Genomic DNA, 19,379 nt, shown 5'->3' on the forward strand with positions numbered 1-19,379 from the left:
ACCTCCAAAGCTTGACTTATTTTGAACTTGTTGAATTCAGTCATTATTTTTGACATAAGTGAAATCAAAAGTGAAATAAATGATTTAGGCCTATTACTGGCATTTCCAGTGTAATTGTAATTTTCATTATGAAACAGGGTGTAACGCGCAGCATGTTATGACGGAACTGCCTGATATTGACTTACCGGCAACAGCAGGCTGCCGCATGCCTGAACCTAAACCTGTCTCTATTTTTAACAGTTTCAGACGGAGCGCTTGAAACAGAGTCTGACTACATTGGTAAAAATGTGAGTTCTCAATATCGAGATGACCTCAGTGGAGTCAGCGGTAAAGTTAAGCAAACTTCTAATGAATATAACACGTCGTTATTCTGTTATTTGTAGCTATGGGTTGCCGAGTTGAATGTCTAATGGTATTCTTTACAAGAATCTTTCGCATAAAGCTAAAATATTATAACATGTTTGAAGCAATTTTACAATTTACCAAAGGTATTATTGTTAATAGCCTATTTATTAATTTGTTTTCATGTGTAGATCCTTCGTTCAGCCACCAGAGGGAGTCCGAGGACCTCGTATAGCTAATTGACAGATTTAAGCGAGGTCGCGTTCAAGTAGTTCCACAAACGAACACGCGGGGGCGACATTTAGCCTAGCGTTCGCCTGTCTGGAAGAAACGCGTGTAAAAGAGACGCCGCTCCAGCAGCTGTCGCAGGGTTGTGCACCGCATACAAATGAGGGCATTGATCTTTTTTCCCTCGCTGCTCTGTTGTGTTTAGTAACCAGAACCGGTGCACTACCCCACCGGCTGGTACGAGGGTTGGCTCAACAACAACAGCCCCCTCCACTACCACCACCTTATAAAGTCAGGTGTATAGCCTATATTTTACGCATGTTCTTATTGCCTCTAGAAATTGGAGAAACAGTCCTTTATCTGATAAAGGAAATTACACAACAACAAAAAACACCATTTAGTCTCTGCATGGATGTTCTATAAACTAGGCTACTACTACAATATGTAGAGACTAGCCTACTATCAGTGTAAACCTAAACGCAGCATTTGTTGCGTACCATGAACATAATAATATAGGCTACTGTCATACACGACAATGTGGTGATAGGATAAAAATCACAATAGGATCACAACATGTGGCTCTTACAAAGCACACACATGAACGAGGAAGCAAATAAATACCACAAAAATGGCTGCACGATTTTTTTAAACACCTAAGTGATAGGCTATAAAAGGATATGAAACCACAAATGGTGGTTGGAAAACGTAAACGTATTACTCAATAAAACTATCACAAACACACGCCAAAAGTCTAAAGCGAAACAAAAGTATGGTCTGCCGCAATTGTTGTGATTTTTCATCAGGGTAAGCCTTGCTACCACGAGGTCCGCAGTGCTCTCCGCCAGCCTGTTGTTGTTGTTGTCATTGTGACTGCCCGCCTAAATCAACGCCTCCCTGCGTATCATAATGTAATACACGATGTGTTTGTCTGCCTTATTTTGTGTTGTTTTGGAGGGGGTGGAGGGGTCTGCAGCAGTGGAAGTAATAGCGAGACTGTATCCATGTCAGTGGAACAAGCCATGCTGATGTCAGAGATTTTTTTCCCCCTTCCTTTCCTTTCCCTTCCTTTCCTCTGCCCTCCACGGTGGGAGGATCTCTGTGCGTTGAGTCACGCAGCTGTCAAAGATAGCTGTCAGCCAGTCTCAGGATCAAACACACACAGTCAATGAGAAAAGGGGCTTTGAGCCGAAGGGACGCACAGATCTCAGGTAACCCTCCCTCCTCCTCTTCCCCAGCAAGTCTCCAAACTAGGACGAGCAGAAGAGGGGAAAAACTAGAATAGGGTAAATAGAAGCGAGTTTGGATGAATAAGGATTTTCGGATTCGGATACACACTGGGGATATCTGGAGAAAATAAGAAAAACACAGCGCTGACACAAAGGCGATTCTCTGCTGCTGCTGCTTCTCCTGGCGAGAAAAGAGTGGGCAATTTCGAACGGACATGAAGACGAAAAAGGGTAGGTGGGATGCTTTTTGAGAAGCCTAAAAGTAAAAAAGAAATGTTAAGATAAAGCTGTTCAGGAGCGTTAACGGTGCGATTTCGCTCGTATGCAAAACCATGCAGTCTATTGTTTCCTTTCCAGACATGACAGGGGGCTTTTTTCTGCCATGTGCTAGCGCGGTGTCAAAAGTCAATATAGCTAGGTTTTGCTCAACACTTGTGATGTTCTAGCTACGTTTTTCTTAAAGCTTTGGCACAATTACACACAACTGTTTCGCCATGTGTGTTTTTTTTCTTGTCTCGGTGTAAATAAGGCTAACTTTACATCGCACTGAAAATGTCAAGTGAATGAAACGAAGCTCCCTCCTTTTTTCTTCTTTTGTAGCTAAAACTCAAGCTAATTCAGGTGACAGACGATACATTTGTGTCAAAGTACGACATTAAAGTGCTGCTACAAGTTAAAAGTTATCCGACTATTGTGTCCTTTCAACGCTCGAGCGTTTTAAAAAAAATCGATACCTCGTTATCTTTTAACTACCTCCCGCCAACGGAAACACAGTCGGCATCTTTGAAAATGGTATCTTAATCCAAATGTAGGCTAATGTTCATCCTGACCTCATTGTGGGAAGTTGCTGTTGCCTTGTTACATTCATGGACCTCGTGGTGCAGCTCGCGCGCACACACGTACACACAATGGAAAACCTCTTACAAGTTGTTTTAAACTCACAAAACAAGTGACTCTCGGCTTTAATACCCACTTTAGGTCCACTGTGTCAACGTGTGATATTTTAGAGGGACTTGCGTTTGTGGCGAAGTCGCCGTTTGCGTGTAGAAACTTTTGAATTGCATACAAAGAAACCACGCAGCCCCAGATTCTTTTGTTTAGTCTGGAGACGCTGATTTGCAACAGGTCTCCCCTCCCCCTTCCCCTCGCTCTCCAGCCTACGTAATTACCTCATCCTGTTGGCCGCTCAGACTTGGGAACTTTCGTCTTCCTTTCCCACTAGTTTGCCCCCAGACCAAACTAGACGACGTAGGGCTGCTGGATTAAATAGGCAGTTTAAATTCTGCCTTTTTTTTCAACGTAGTCCGGGCTGCATGGCAAGCTGCTGGTTGTTCATGTGTAAAATAGGCTATTGATGATGCTTTATTCATATAGCTCTTAACAAACAAAGTGCTTTACAGGATACACAATTAAATAGGCCTACAACCATCAACAAATTATACAAAATACCAGATAAAATAGGAGAAACAGTATAGAATAGACTATAACAACAACCATATCAGGGTAGGCTCTCGGATAAAAGTAAGTTTTAAAATGGGACTTAAAAAGACAGACTCAGACAGCCTTATTTCCTCAGGCAGGGCATTCCATTATAGTGACTTAAACATCATATGAGCAAGTAACAGTATCCAAAAAGGGCAGAAAAATGCCTCTTTTTATGTTCAGGACTTTATGTTCTGGACCCTACTTTCTATAAAATGTAACATATCCTACACTGAATACTTTACTCAACGTCTAATCAAACTAGGTTTTACAGGCAGGTGTAGTTTTCTTGAAACACTTCAGATTCAAAGGTTCAAATCTTGTTTGATCATGATTGACTTTGATGAGACATGCCTAAAACGCTGCATCAAATAAGAAAAGAAAAAGGAAAGCAACTCTGTAATCTTTGCAAATACACTGTTGCCTTCCTTCAAAACAAATATCTGCTTTGCATGCACTGATTGTTCTTGTGGTCAGCCCAGCAGTGTGCTTTACTCATCCGAGCATGCAAGGTGTGCTCTCTGTCCGTGCTGTAGACCTGGCTTGTATTTGTCGAGGCAGGTTTTATAACTGCCAGAGCATCAGACCGGCCTTTGTGACGTCCCCCCTCTTCCTCCTGCTCTCCCTCCCTCCTTCTTCTCCTCCTCACACCCTCCCTCCCTCGCTCCTTATATGAATCACATGGCTTAACTTGACAGCTTGCTTCTGACACATCAGCTGCCTCCCAGACAGCTTGCGCTTGGTAAACGGCTGCAGCAAAGCGGCTGGGAGTCTGCCAGCGGGGTGGCTGACATAAGAGGATACGTATTATTTTAGTTTTTCTCATACGCTCCCTCTCTCTCTCTCCTCCCGGCTTGCGCAGGTTTGATGATGCTCTCGGGCAGCGAGACCGATGATGATGACAGTGTTGACGCCCCTCTGGATCTGTCGTCTAGCGCGGGCAGCGGCGGGAAGAGGAAACGGCGAGGGAATCTGCCCAAAGAATCTGTCCAGACACTCCGGGACTGGCTGTATGAGCACCGCTACAACGCTTACCCCTCGGAACAAGAGAAAGCCCTCCTTTCCAAGCAGACTCAGCTCTCCACACTGCAGGTATGGACACAGACAAGATAAGCTCAGCAGTTAAAGCCCTAAAGAGTGTTTAAAAAGTAAAGAGGAAGCAAGTGTCAGTCCCCGGCTGAATCATTTCCTGTCTAGATGGCAAACAAAACATGACACATAAACAGTGAATGGAAGGTCATCCAAAAGCAGCTCGATGTTGAAACGTTAAAAGCGTGAGACAACGTGAGTAAACTCAACTCCCTGTGTGTGCTGTGGGGCTTGGCTGAGGCTCCGGGACAGGAATTTCCCTCCCGCCAGCCCCTTTCCATCCCAGCTGTCTGGGAACAATGCAGAGTCATTTACATGGTTGGGAGCTGCGAGTCTCCCTAAAACAGTTACGACTGGCCTGGAGGGCTGAAGAGGGATGGCCGTGATTACTGCTATGACAGAGGAGATTACTTTTTTTTTGTATTGTAAATACAGGATTGAGAATTCCAAAAAAAAACATTTTCAAGAAAGTTAATGTTTAGCGTCTCCTAGTGTAAAGTGAGATTATAATCTTTTGGTCTAAATCTTAGAGGTCTGTTTCTTCATTTCTGCAGTGTTGGAATGATAAACAGGAAATGCTTTTGGTGTGAAAAACACAGCCTCTGGTGCAATGTTGTGTGATGGGTGTTTCATTTTGACTTCTCTATAGAAAACACAGGTGCGGACTGCACCTGGGGATAAGCGTACCAGCAGATTGTCATCTTTTTTTGTAGCAAAAATTGCAAGGCAGAACATAAGTGAGCCACGTGATGCAGCGTTCTCATGCATGGATTTTTTTTTGTCTATCTTTCCAGGTGTGCAACTGGTTCATCAACGCGCGGCGGAGACTTCTTCCGGAGATGCTGAGGAAAGACGGCAAAGATCCCAACCAGTTCACCATATCCAGGAAAGGGAGCAAGGCCAGCGACAGCTTCTCCGACAGCTCCCAGTCCCCCAAACACAGCAGCAGTCCCAGCCCCGCCGGGGGGACGGAGGAGAGCTACGACCATCGCACCCTCCACCCCTCCAGCTTCGATCCTGCCATGCCCGGAGTCCTGAGGAAGGCGGCGTCTCCCTCCATACCCTCTCCCACCTCCATGTGCCCCTCTCCCGGGCTCATACCCAGCCGCCCCTCTGTCATCTGTCACACCACTGTCACCACGGCGATGCAGGCCACCAGCCCCACAGCCTCCCTCCCCTCCCTGCCAGGAATGAACTGCAACAGGGCGGCGGAGCTGTTGCAGTCGGCGCAGTTGCTGCTCAGGTGCAGGGATGAGGGTAGCCAGCCGTTCCACACCAACACCACCATCCTCAGCATGGAGGGCAACCTGAGCCCCCGCAGCGGGCTCTTCAACACCCCTCCCCCCACACCCCCAGACCTCACACAAGACTTCAGTGGCTTCCAGCTCCTGGTGGACGTGGCCCTCAAACGGGCTGCAGAGATGGAGATGCAGGCCAAACAGCTGGTCTCCTAAAGGGAGAGAGTGACAGCAGCAGCAGCAGCAGAAGAAGAAGAAGAGGGAAAAGAGACTGACTTTGTGTCTCGACTGTGGAACTCCTCTGAGTTCAGTGACTTGACGCGACAGAGAACAAAATCCACACGAAAGCCTGATCATTTCTATTTTTGGTATACCAATCAAATTGATGAGGATGTTTTTTATGGGGAAAAAAACTGTATCGAGGTGCCTTGGCTGTAAGTTGTTTATTCATTTCACATACATGCGTATGTATCTACATGTGTATCTTATTTGCACACAGGGACCAAAAATGTTATCAGAGAAATGCTGCCTGTTTTACGTCTTTCCATTATACTGTATATCAATTTAGAGTACGGAGCAAGCGCTAGAATCAGCCCTTCTTCACTGACAGAATGGTGGCATCCACATGTTTACTGTTACACATTTCAGAGACCGGTTCATGATTGGTCTGCCTTGTTTGTTTGCACAGTAAAAAGGCAGAGGAAGGTCATCTCAGTGTCTTAAACATACTTTGCTCTTGGCATCTATGACAAACTTATTCACTACTGTAGTTAACGTTATGTTTTTTCATGAGTATAAGTATAGTTTTGATTTTGTAATTTACTTTTAGCTATTTTAAAAGACAAAAACCTCGTATGCTTCTTTTATTTTTTACATTTTTCTTTTATTTTTGTCCCTCCTTCACCAAGGGATATTTCCGATGACCAATGTAGCAGGTTCTTAGACTGAGCCTTCATTCCATCACTCAGTGAAAAAAAAAAAAAAAACTATGGCCAGTGGACTGGAAAATATAACACTAAAGATGTCATTTCTGCATTTGCTGTTTTACAACCGGACAAAAACAGCATTTTTATTTTTTAAATCACCAAAAAGCATTTTCATGTATAATAGGACCATGTGTATAGTTAATGTGACATGATGCCCAATGATGTGATTTCTTTTCATACTGTGCAATGTTTGTGGCAAATAGGGGTCACATGGGATTCAAATAAAGTTTTGTTTTTCTACATCTCAGAATTGATCATTTGGTATTTTCGCTCCTGCGGATCACTTATATAATGCGCATTTACACAAGCTGTATTCTTCTAAATCCCACAGAACTTTGTGAAGATTACCGATTTATCCTTGAAGGATAAATAGAGTGTATTGGGTCAGAATGTTTGGTAAAGAAAAAAGGAGGGAGTACGAGATGACAGAAGTAGTGCAGCGTTCATGTCTTTCCACAGGCTACCGTTAGGCCTGGAGACACATTCCTGAGTGTGAGGTTTACAACAGCTCCAACCAATTAGCATAATCCTGCATAAATTAACACCAGCAAACGGCAGACGTCAACAGTTTCTTGCCAGCAGGGCTTTATGCGTGTCTGCACCTCAATAGAGTCAATACATAAGGCTGCTTACGACTGAGTCCACTGGCTCACTCAAGGCCACAAAGACAGCTGTTCCCTTCTGGTCTTGCTTAAGTTTTCTCCTTTGGCTTAGAAGGATTTGTTGTTTATATTCGTTCAGAAAGCCATCCTTTCATATACTCCATGTTCTCTAAAGCTCAACACAAATCTATTTTTCTGATTTGAAAGGAATTAAAACCTTTGTGAGCTAATGACTTAACTATTCTTAAAGTAATCACTTAAATACTCATTATTGCATTTGTTAGCTGTTGTGTGGAGCATTGCACCAAAAGGCCCGGTCCCTTTTGTCAGATGATGCCTGTCAAAAGTGACAGCTCTTGCAGTGGAGGAGGATGGGTCCAAACTTGTGGATGTGGGGTTTCGGACAGATCTCCATTTGTAACCCACCATGGTGTGCCATTTGAAAAGGTAGACAGACCCAGGGCCAGACTTTATACAAAGACGGCATCCACATCCGCAACCCCCTCCCACCCCTGAACTCTGGCCACCGAGGTCAGCATGCCTCCCCTTCAGCATGACTGATGTGTGAATGACGAATCACCAGAAGCTGCATGTACAGGAGTGACGGGGCTGAGCCAAGGCCAAAAGTGCTGTCTAATTATGGGGACCCGCCCCTGCGGAAGGGAAAAGCCCTAAAGACACACCACGCTGGCCTTGTAATCTCTTTAATTATATTCCAATCTGAAACACATGAGGAGAAAAGGAAAGAAATGAACACCACAAAATGATGGCAATGATATATATATATTTTTTTAATGCTGATAAGAGCTCATACACATGCCATAACACCAACAGTGTAATAACATTAATTACAAAAATGTATATCTGCTTAATATGTTATTTGATAGTTTTTTTTAAAGTTTACATTTACATAGGGAAACATTCATTTATGTACAAATGTTTATTTGAATGTTTTTTATCTTAACATAACTACATCACAAGCTTCAGAATTGCCAGGATTGCTGTAGTGTCTTCTTGAGATTAGCAATTAACCACAATCCAAACATTCTGGTTTCTACCTCCCAGCTATATCAGGAGTAATATACTGATATGTTGATATAATAAACATAAATAAGAAGGTCAATCGTTTGACAGACAGTTCAATTTGAATACAAGTAAAACATACTAAAATGAGCTTTCCTCTACATAAAATGGCATTTAATTTGAACTACCGGTATTGTTACTTTTTATGAATTCTCTCTAAAATTCATTTCGACCAACTAAAGGAAATACAAATCATACTGCACGGTTACTTCATCAATTGTGTGAGTTCCTCCACAATGAACATTTCAGGTGGCCTATCAATAGGGACACATACCAGGAATATTTCTTTACTTCTAGTTATCCAATGGCACAAAACGTCATACAGAGAATTTGACACCAAATTCCTTCTATTCTGTTAGCAATACAATTATGTGATGACGTTAAACCGGCTCAGGATTGTCTCCACGTTCAAGCAGCTGACAGAAATACCTTGTTAAGTAATTAGGGCTTTGATGTTCTATCATGGAACATCATTCAAAAGATGGCATGGATACTATTCCCTTTTTTAAGATCATCATTTTGGCTGGGGTTATGTACAGTAAGAGAGAAGCCATGGGTCACATACAGTCACATGAAGTCAGTCACACACTCACTCTCTCTTTTTTTCTCTCTCTCACACACACACGCACACACACACACACACACACACACACACACCCCCACAGACACAGACACACAAACGTCTTCCCCTGAGACTACTGTTGTGCTCGACTATCATATTAGAAATTAAGGCTGATCACTGAAACAGAAAAGACAAAAAAGGTGCTTGTCATGCAAAAGAACCAACATAAATAAAACATAAACACAGTATAAGGGCCTTGTCGTCAGTGCATCATAATAATAATAATCACAATGGCAATAAACAGTCATTGTTCTCCTAATAAATAAATTAAACATGAATACAAAATATTACAAATTGGATTTTTTTTGTATCACCTTCAAATAATTGCTTCATTCGGATGCAGAGATAGTGCACACACAGTGAGGAGAAAATAGTCCTTTTTTATCAGTCGCTTAGTCTCAATACTGTCGATATACCTCTCTTCCTATAAATGACATAATAAAATATTTACCAGTTTTGTACCAAATATCAGTATCTTAGCATCGTCTGTAACAACAAAGATTTCCAACGCAACGTGAGAAAAGGATTAATCCCATTTAGAAAAAGAGAAAAAATATCAGTTACATTGTGTCAGCATGCGTGTCCTGTCATTATGCTGTATGCTCTCTATAGAAACATGTTTTGCTCAGTTTTAAATGTGACAATACTGGTGGTTTGTTTATAATTTGCTGATACTGCTACCTCAATGTTCAATAACAACTAGGTCTCGGAACTTTTAGGCCTAGAAAAATAGGAAGCACTTTTGAAATGAACATCAGAATCATACCACTCATGTAGACCCACACACCCACACACACACACACACACACACACACACACACACACACACACACACACACACACGGTTTGTGGCATTTTTGAACAGTGAATTGCACTCTTTTCAAAAACCCCAAAATCTGCCCCTGGCTCAGCCGCTTTGCCTCACCTGGAGGAGCAAAGGCTGACCTCTTAACCTTTTGTACGGGGTCGGCCTCCTGCTGCTGGAAAGACCCATTTTTAAGACAGAGGGCGATTTGTATTTGTAACTGACACTGTAGTTAGCTGTCTGGTCTTTTCACCATTATTTTCTAATGTTTAGTCTCATTATACAAATCAAAAACATGGTTATTCATAATCAGATCGTGGGAGTTTATACAAATATAAAAATAAAATTATCCTAAATAATAAATATTGAATATGAGTCAATAGGGCTAGTCAGGTCTCTCCAATTGATTTGATACATCTGGTCTGAGAAGTTCAGATCAAATACATCACCAGTTGTGTGTTTGCATGTGTATACATACACACACTTCACATGCACATGCATGCTGCCTCCCTGTTTTTCCTCTGCTTCTCAGCATCTGAACACATAAACGTGAAACATCACTGCTCTGCTACACCTGGCTCACTTTTTAAAATCAGGTCACTTAAAAAAAATAAGGGATTTATAAGATACATCGTTGAGAGCAAGATATGTGTTGGAGGTACAGGAAAAGGAGTGACTGCTACATCAAAGCTGGGAGGAGGAAATGAGGGGGAGGATAAATAAATAAATAAATAAATACTGTAAATGTACATTTCTTGTCTAAACAATTTCCATTGTGACTGACCCCGCAGAGTGATCTGGGAAGTCGGCAAAAATGTGATAATGCTCTGTAAGCACCTTACCATTCAGTGCTATTCTGTGGCTGTGACAGTGTACTGGACATGTGTGTAGGTAGGTAGGTAACATGGGGTTTGTGTGTCTCATAGTCTGGTCTGAGCCTCGGGGATATAGATCTCGATACTGTCTGCGCTCTCGGTGGCGGAGCTCTGCCGGGCCGAGGCGGCGCGTTTGGCAGCTAGCAGGCGTTTGCGAGCCTCCAGACGCTGGCGCTCGGAGCTCTCCAATGAGCGGTCCCTAGCCAGGGGAGGGTGGCCCTTGTGGGGCTTCTTTGGCACGGGAGGGGGCATCCTTCTCTCCTGGACAGGAATGATAAATAGTCTTTAATAACGGACTACTGAGTCCTCATTGCAAGCTGCAGCTAAACACAGTAAGAAGCAACACAAGTGCAGCCAGCTTGCGTAAGGGTTAGCGAGAGCGGTGTAGCCGTTGTTGGCATGATGTCAGAGCATGCAGTTTTTGAATGAGGTTATGGTTTACAGTGGCAGCGGTTTGCGTGGGGTAAGAGAAGCACGGTGGTGGCCATTGCGTGAGGTAAATGTAACCATTGGAGGTGGACAGGCCCCAACGGTGCATGGCAGGTAGAGAAGCTTCTCAAAAGCAGCTCACTGTCAACAACAAGACACAACAAAACAAACAAGTACAAGTGGTGACGTCAGGCAGGCAACGTGACAGCAATACGCAACACACATGTGCATGCTACACCAAGCTTAACCGTGAATCATTAGGATTTACTATTCAAAGTATAACAGTAATAACAGCAGATACCATGCAGGTTAGCAAAGCATTCCAAAAGCAAAATTGAGGTTTGATGAATTTGATAATTTAAAAATGGAGTTGATTGAATTGGACATTTTCCATTTGCATCCTCACCTGAATGTCTGGTGGGGTAAGAGGTCTCCAGTTGTTGGCTTTGAGTTGGTGGAGTTCGTCAAACTTCAGGCTAATGTTCTCGATGGACAGCTGGAGCATGTCCCAGAAACCTGCCAGGTCCTGGGAGATTGGGCGTGGGTGTGCATTTGGGTTCTGAATCAAAACAATTGAATACAAACACATGTCTGCATGAACACACACACAAATACAGTATATTGTTCATTTGCTTATTACACAGTGTGGAAAGATGCTGTTGCTGGCGGATCATTTCTTTTTACAACAAATGCTATTGCAATTGACTAAAATAACAAAGATGTATTATAGAAAAATATACATACTGTAAACACTTTACATAGGAGCATTGAGCTTGTATCTAATAACATGCATTTGACATCTTGATAACCCTTTGTTTTGAATCATATATCCACTGTGGTTCAAACCACAAATATCAGTTTGCCAATATATATGTCACATACTCATCTTTCATTCAATACAGCAACACCATGAATACAAGCCTTTTTTTTCGGTTTCGTGCTTTTTTATAAAATTAATAATTAGTGTGATTTAGAGGCAGAATCATGGCAGGTTTTATTGATTTATGGCAGGTCTTATTATTATATAATGGGCATGCAAATGGGAAAAACAAAAGCAAATATATGTGCGAGAAAAAAAAAGCACAAAAAATAAGAAGCTTTTGGCTGCTTTAATTCAAAACATAAACATTGGTATCAGCATCTAAAAATATCTGTTTGTCAGGCTCTTTTTCACTCAGTGAATAATATGTTGTGTGTGTGTGTGTGTGTGTGTGTGTGTGTGTGTGTGTGTGTGTGTGTGTGTGTGTGTGTGTGTATGTGTGTGTAAGACAGTAATGGTGTGCAGATGGACACTCTACACTGGATGCATAGTAAATGAACGCTGGGCCTGGGCTGTCAGGATGATTTGTGCAGGATGATGTCAGTGTTTGGGGGGAGAGGGGGGAGGAGGAGGGGGGGGGGAGCATGCGGAGGATGAGGTGACACATACCAGATTCTCCTCACACAGCTCCCGGAACTGCTGGAACTTCTGGGACATCAGCAGCTGGGCGCTCCCCACTGCACTGCGGATCTTCCCCAGGACTGCAGAAAGACACAGAAGCACATGCATGCACACACGCAGGCGCACACACAATTCACAATGCAATTACTCACAGAACCGCCTACTGCAGGGATGTTGCAGCACCAGCAGAGAGGCTGCATTTGTAATGCAACAAAGAAAAAAAAACCCGCTAGAGTCCTCTTTTATCTGCGCCTCATTCGAGGAAGTAAAATATTTATTGAAATCCAATAAAATTTTCAAATCCAACATAAATGCTCTATAGAATAAAATAAAAACTACAGAGACACCACAATTCAAAATGCTGTGCATATACAGCACATGAGAGATGTTAAAAATTTAAAAAATATGATCATGAGCATATTGTCCCAAGAATGTCCTGTTTTATATATTTTACAAACACTGCTTGGCAGGTTGACATGAGATAAACAAGGTTGTACTGCATCACCTGAATCCCTATTCAGCCCTTTTGACTCACATGTGCCTATGGAGAGGAACTGTCAGTACATACATCAGTTTACCTCAAGGAAATGGGATCAGACATTGAGAAGGGGAATAATGAATCTGCACTACAGATACAGCTCCTTCAGGATGTGTGTGTATGTGTTTGTCTGTGTGTGGGTGTGTGCACACGGTAGCGCTGGAATGTGGGAAAACATAACCTTGAGACAGCCTCCCTGTTCTGCACGTTCTGTGAAAGAATCTCTAGCCTGGAACCAAACAGCACACTAGCTGAATAAGCAATGACATTTTCTGTAAGACAAGAAATCAGCTGCTCAGCCAGGACAGGTCTAAATACAGTGCCTACTGCCTGAGGCTTGTTTGCTCAGTCAGGTATGTGAGTGTGAGTGTGAGTGTGAGTGTGAGTGTGAGTGTGAGTGTGAGTGTGTGTGTGTGTGTGTGTGTGTGTGTGTGTGTGTGTGTGTGTGTGTGTAAAACATATTTACACATGGGTTTGCAGACCTGCACTGCAGTGTGTGCTTGTGTGTTACGTCGTCAAGATCAAATAGTTGCCTGGAAGAGCAGCGAGAGAAACTGAGAGATCATTATACAGTGAGTCTAAAGGACAGATGTATGGCCGGGCCCAGCAGCGGCACTATTGATAAGTATGCACGGTATGTCTGTGGAGGCCAGAGGGCCTGAGACAGGAACAAGCAGCTATTGTGGTCCAATACCATGAATACCAGCACTCTACCAATCAGAGGAGAGGAGAGGAGAGGAGAGGAGAGGAGAGGAGAGGAGAGGAGAGGAGAGGAGAGGAGAGGGACCTAACATCAGTGTAACAACAGACGTTCTTGTCTTCAGATCTTGGCTTCATATATTTAGGCTCATAATGACCCGACTCACTCTCATCCGGCAGCTCGTTCTCCATCTCGTGGTGGCCCATCTGTCGACACCAGCCCTCCATGCGCTCCGTCTCAGCCTGCAGCAGCTTGAGGAACCAGCGGCCGTCTCGGGGGCAGACCGAGCGCCCCACCACGGCCTCCAGAGCGTCCACCTCGGGCTCACTCACGCTGTCCATCCAGGGGACGGGCGGAGGCAGGATAGACGGGTCGAAGCCCACCTCCCCGTAGTCGTCTGCGGCACAGGCGTGGTAGTGGTTCCCTGAGCCCTGGATGCTGACGGTGGAGGAGGCAGACTCTCTGGAGGAGTGCTGGCGCGGCATGGTGGCACAGTGACGCGGCGGGGGCAGCTCCGGGCCGTCGGAGGGGTCGTCCAGGTCAGCCTGCACCGCTGTAGTCACGCTGTTGGAGCGCGCCATCCTGCGGTAACTGACACAAGGAAGGGGTGAAGAGGTGATTTTTTTATGCAAACAATTGTACATGGTTGTATTGTATGGGAATATCATACAAGTGTTCCCCTTTCTAGCAGTAAGTAGGATATTATTGTTAATGCACAGCTCTCTGAGAAACTCCTGCTATGATAACATTTAAATTATCACAGCGATCTCATCATGATAGCGATGAAAAGCTTTTGTAGTGTGGGACGTCCTTTGTGTGTTTGTGTGTGTGTGTGTGTGTGTGTGTGTGTGTGTGTATTGTCACCTGGCTCATTCAGAAGCAACAGAGTGTGCGATCATTTGTCACACCACAAGCCCTGCTATGGGGCTGATGCAAACACACAAACAGTACATGCACACACACACACACACACACACACACACACACACACACCAGGGACCCTTCACTACAGCTGGGTGTGCCATGTCGAATTTGGCTCGGAGGCTTTGTGCCGCTGTCGGGCAGCCTTTGCCAAGTCCCTCCACACTATGTGCAACAACAGACACAAACCCTTATGTGCAAAGATTAAATCAACAACAACAACACACACACACACACACACACACACACACACACACACACACACACACACACACACACACACGTTTGGCTACGTTCTATATAGCAGCACACCAGCCCAGTAATGAATGGGATGCCAGAGGGTCATTGGTGTTAGGGGGAACTGGCCAGCTAGCTGTGCAGTGATTGGAGGAGCCAGCACTTTAATCACTGCAAGATTTCAGCTCAAAGTGGTACATGTCTCAAAGCACATCTTTTATTAAGACATATAAAATGAACCACATCTTTGCTTATTCAGCAGCTTAAAAAAACCCAATAGATACACTTTGATCAGCTTACATTACATTAGAGGCCACACAGACACAGGCTGCAAATATACAAACCAGCAAAAGAGCCAATAAAAGCAGTATAGCACACATTTGAACACATCACATGCAAACCTTTCAATTCTATTTTTCAAGTATGTCTTATCCTAGGGTCAGACATGTGCAGGTTAACATTTTTTTGTCATGTCAATAAACATTTGCACATTATGATGAAGTAACAACTCTGCCAATCCAGAAAAGAGAGCCTTTAGCCTTCTAGCCGTTCACTGATAACCACAGTCCTATCACTCTGAACCTCAGCCTGACCTGCCTGCAGCACGACACACACAACAAATGATCATACCTCCATCACGTCTGCCTGGGCCCATCTCCGGACACACACTCCCACTTGACGCTACTCATTCATCTCTACCTCCCCTTTTCTTATTCATCTCTCCTCTTCCATGAACAGAAGAAAAAAACTGAGCAAGAACAAGGGAGTGGCTTCGGGTAGATCAAACACTGTGTGTATGTGCTTTATGTGTGTGTACAAGCAGCCCCCGAGTGCGAGTGAGTGTATGTGTGTATGTGTGTGTGTGTGTGTGTGTGAAGAGCAGTTAAAGAATAACTCCTCCGAGCAGGTGTTCAGTGCTAATGACCTCAGCCTGCTTTCTATCGGCCTGCTAACAACTTCCTGCAGGGGCAGGGACGGGCAAGGCCAAACACAGCCCAGACAGAAAGACAGATATATTCATAGAGAAGGCTAAAGAACAAGGAAGTACATTTAAAGAGAACATTCAACCTGGGGGAGATATGAGATAATAAAACATGAAGAAGGTATCAAAGGGAAAGAAAGTGTGTAAAAAGCAGAATGTCATTCCATACCCCATTCCTATTCCATATCCCGTTGCTTTAGGGAGACCTCTTCACCTCTAGGTCACATCTGATCAATTATTTTTTGTTGAACATTTTGTTAAAAAACAAACGCAGCCTGATGTCTAGCTTCAATATATATATATATATATATATATATATATATATATATATATATATATATATATATATTCAATATATGTCTAGCTTTCATCAGAATGTGATTCACTCTTTTTAACTAATGTTGTATTGTTGTTTGTTTTACTGGATTGCTTTACCCTGTCTGCACAAGAAATGTACCCTCCGGTACTTATAAAGAAACCTTACCTAAGGCTAATTGTTTGTTGGCCTTATGCCAGTAATGAAAAACTTTCAGTCCGTTAAGACAAAAACAAAAAAGACAGGGATGTCTGTATGTCCCAGGTTGACTTTTCAAGATGGTTGTGCATATGGTTTAGTCACTAGACAAATAAACGCAATACTGCTCTTCCCCTGTGACTGCAAAGCCATCTGGTGACCACCAACCCCAGAACCTAAACCTGCAAAGGCCTTCAAATTCATAATGTCAGATACTGGCAGTTTAAAAAAAAAAATTAAGACACGACCATAGTGAAGAATAAAAAAGATAAACACTTTAAAAGTTGACCTTTATACATTTGTATTGATGGAATGAATATGATACATTCTCTAAGTAAATAAAGACATTTGTGCAATGACAATCATGCTGTTTGTTGTGTTGAACTCTTTTACAGCTTTCCTCCACTCCCTCCCAGTTAATCCCAGTGTCAACAACAAGGTGAGGTTATGACCTGTGACTGCAGCACATAAACACAGTGACACTCTCTCTCACACACACACACACACACACAGACACAAATAAGTTAGAGCACTGGAGCAAGGTCGTAGGAGTTTGGCACTCTCACTGTCTGGGAATCCGATGAAGGAGGCAGCGTGCCCAGACCTCCCAGGTACACACACACACACGAATGCATGGATGGACCAATACACACCGATGCATGCCAACTGGTAAACAATCAGACAACAAAAATACCCTCTCACCCACTCCAAACATTAACCAGGGAAATGCACGGGCCAGCCTCAGCAGACTAGAAAGTGTCTGGGTGAGTTAATATTTGGCTTGGCATTTCAGGGAACAGAGTGCTTGGTCAGTGAGCTGAGACCTCCCCTTTCAGAAAATCCCCTCACATTCCCTGACACTGTTTAAGTGTGTGTGTGTTTCAAGTGCTTGACTCAGCCCTCGCTGTGACCTTTGATTAAAGGTGGTGTCTCTTGAAATTCCCCGGAGTGTACCTTGGCTACAGCACGTAAAAACCAGTACCGTGCCCCAAATTTGTCAGCTTTCCCCCACCAAGAAGAATGTCACTGTTTTGACAGGGGTGAACGAAGGGGGACAAAGGAACCATAAATGCCCGTGTGTCCTACCAGAGGCCTCGATAAGCCTGCCGCGATGTGAGCTAATGAAACAGCATGCACGCTAAAGCTGCTTCTCCTCAAAACTGGGAACATGTTGCAAGAATAAGAGGGCTGTAGTTGACAGCACAGCGGTCTCTCAGTGCTCTCAGAACTAAACAAACCCAATAAAACTCCCTCCTCTTTTTCTCCCTCCCTCCCTCCCTCTCTCCCTCCCTCCTTCCCTCTCTCCCTCTCTCCCTCCCTCCCTCCCACACATACACAAACACACTCTGCCTCAAAGTAGCCTGAATCACAATGACTGGAGCAACAGATGGCTGTCAACTCACCCCCTCCACCAGCCCAGCTCCCTGCACCACATCCTCTGGCCCAGCTGTCACTTGGGGGGCCCTGGGTGAGGGAGCTCCGACGCCAACCCCTTCTGAACGGGGGACAGCTGCTGTGGGGAAGCCAGTGCAGGGGGGCAAAAGCTTGCAACTGCACACTACAAAACCTCTCTCTGTCTCCCTAAGTTCTCTTCCTGCTCATGCTCATGCTATGTATATGCCTCACCCCTCCAATCAGACTCGTGCAGTTTCACTCTAACAACCTCCCTCTCCTTCTCTCTTTGGTCCGTCTACTCACCATCGCTCGTCCTCCACCTGAATTCCTATCGACTGGAATTTAGACAGCTCCTCTGTGGGCTCTTCGTCCTCTGGGTCAACCTAGCAGGAGGACAGAAACGGTTAAAACATGCATACAGCGTGTCTTATAACGTGCTCTTCAGAAATAGCATATATACTAACAAGCATATGAAAGGCCCTCCAAAGTATTGATTAATAGCGTTGTGATGTTTCAGGTTAGCAAAACTGTCTGAAAGCATGAAACCCGTGTCAACAATTGACAGTAAAAAAAACTTTTTTAGAATACGCATCCATTAGCGAAACTTTAAAGCATAAAGCCAAGTTTTCTAAATGTTTTCCGATAGTTAATATTTACCTTTGAAGACAAGTCATCAATATCGTAATACTGATCACAATCACTAAATTAAAGAAATGCAACTTTATTACATTCCGTTTTCCTTTTGGATCCTTCAATACCAAACATATAGATAAAGGCAAAATAAAAGAAATAATACTGTCGGAGCACAAGTGGGAGGTACAGTATGATATTTCCGAGGATCACCTCATGAACACAGCATGCAATATTTCATCACATCAACAGAGAAACACTCCTCCACTAACCTGGATCCCTATGGAGAGGCACTTGCGAAGCGCTTCCCTCTGCGCCTTGGTGTCGGCGGTGACATGGTGGGCTACGGCGGTGGCGGTGATGGTGATGGTGCTGTTGGTGACGTGCTGGCTGGCGGGGCCGTGCACCTGGGCGTTGGCCGCCTCGATGGCCGCGGTCAGGGCCTTCATGCTGTCGATGCTCTCGGTGGAGTTGGACAGGCCCGGCCCCGAGCTGATGCCCCCCGTCCCCCGCTGCTGACCCGAGCCCCCGTCCATGTAGGCGTCCTGGGCAGACTCCGTGCTGCTCTGGGCCGTGATGGAGATGAAGGGTTTGGACGGGGTGGTCCGTGGTGGCACCGGGGGAGGCGTCTTCTTGTAGGTGGTGATGCATGATGACACTACAGGGAAGAGAGATGTATAAGAAATTATTAAACAATGGATTATGTATCTAGAAAAGGAAATAAAAAGTGTATTTGAAAGTTTAAAAAGGGACACTGCGCCGTCTTTAGGAGGTAGGGTTGATTTGCATTGTGGGAAATGTAGGATACATTGCTTTTTTTTTTATTCGATCCACACTACGCACGTCAGTTTATCTCTATCGCTGATGCTTCAATTTGAATCACTCTCTTTCAAATCTGTCTTTTGTAAATTCCCCAACATTTACGGAAGTGTAAATGGACTCCACTTATATAGCGCTTTTCCCTGGTTTTTCACAGACACAAAGCGCTTTACATTGTTTTGTACACATTCACCC

The 19,379-nt window shown here is 44.0% G+C and overlaps 2 protein-coding genes across 5 annotated transcripts in view; one reads left to right on the forward strand and one right to left on the reverse strand.

Annotated features, from left to right (window-relative positions):
• The first annotated feature begins 1,755 nt into the window (after positions 1-1,755).
• Positions 1,756-6,815, forward strand: tgif1 (TGFB-induced factor homeobox 1). The gene is made up of 3 exons (XM_080050671.1): positions 1,756-2,027; positions 4,141-4,370; positions 5,162-6,815. The coding sequence occupies exons 1-3, from the start codon at positions 2,012-2,014 to the stop codon at positions 5,819-5,821; spliced, it is 906 nt and encodes a 301-aa protein (XP_079906797.1). The 5' UTR covers positions 1,756-2,011; the 3' UTR covers positions 5,822-6,815.
• Positions 6,816-8,074: 1,259 nt separating this feature from the next.
• Positions 8,075-19,379, reverse strand: part of dlgap1b (discs, large homolog-associated protein 1b) — a gene marked incomplete at its 5' end in the record, with an annotated part of 43,845 nt that continues 32,540 nt past the window's right edge. For 2 of the 4 annotated variants that reach the window (XM_080050658.1, XM_080050655.1), the window contains 6 exons: positions 8,075-10,839; positions 11,414-11,566; positions 12,437-12,528; positions 13,853-14,277; positions 18,039-18,118; positions 18,638-19,023. In XM_080050658.1, the coding sequence (XP_079906784.1) occupies positions 10,624-10,839; positions 11,414-11,566; positions 12,437-12,528; positions 13,853-14,277; positions 18,039-18,118; positions 18,638-19,023 (1,352 nt within the window). In that variant the 3' untranslated portion in view covers positions 8,075-10,623. Of the gene's footprint in view, positions 10,840-11,413; positions 11,567-12,436; positions 12,529-13,852; positions 14,278-18,038; positions 18,119-18,625; positions 19,024-19,379 lie in introns of all 4 variants that reach the window. The other 2 variants (XM_080050657.1, XM_080050656.1) reach the window with 2 other exon arrangements.

Source organism: Ammodytes marinus, assembly GCF_949987685.1.
Source record: "Ammodytes marinus genome assembly, chromosome: 21".
NCBI classification, from domain to species: domain Eukaryota; kingdom Metazoa; phylum Chordata; class Actinopteri; order Uranoscopiformes; family Ammodytidae; genus Ammodytes; species Ammodytes marinus.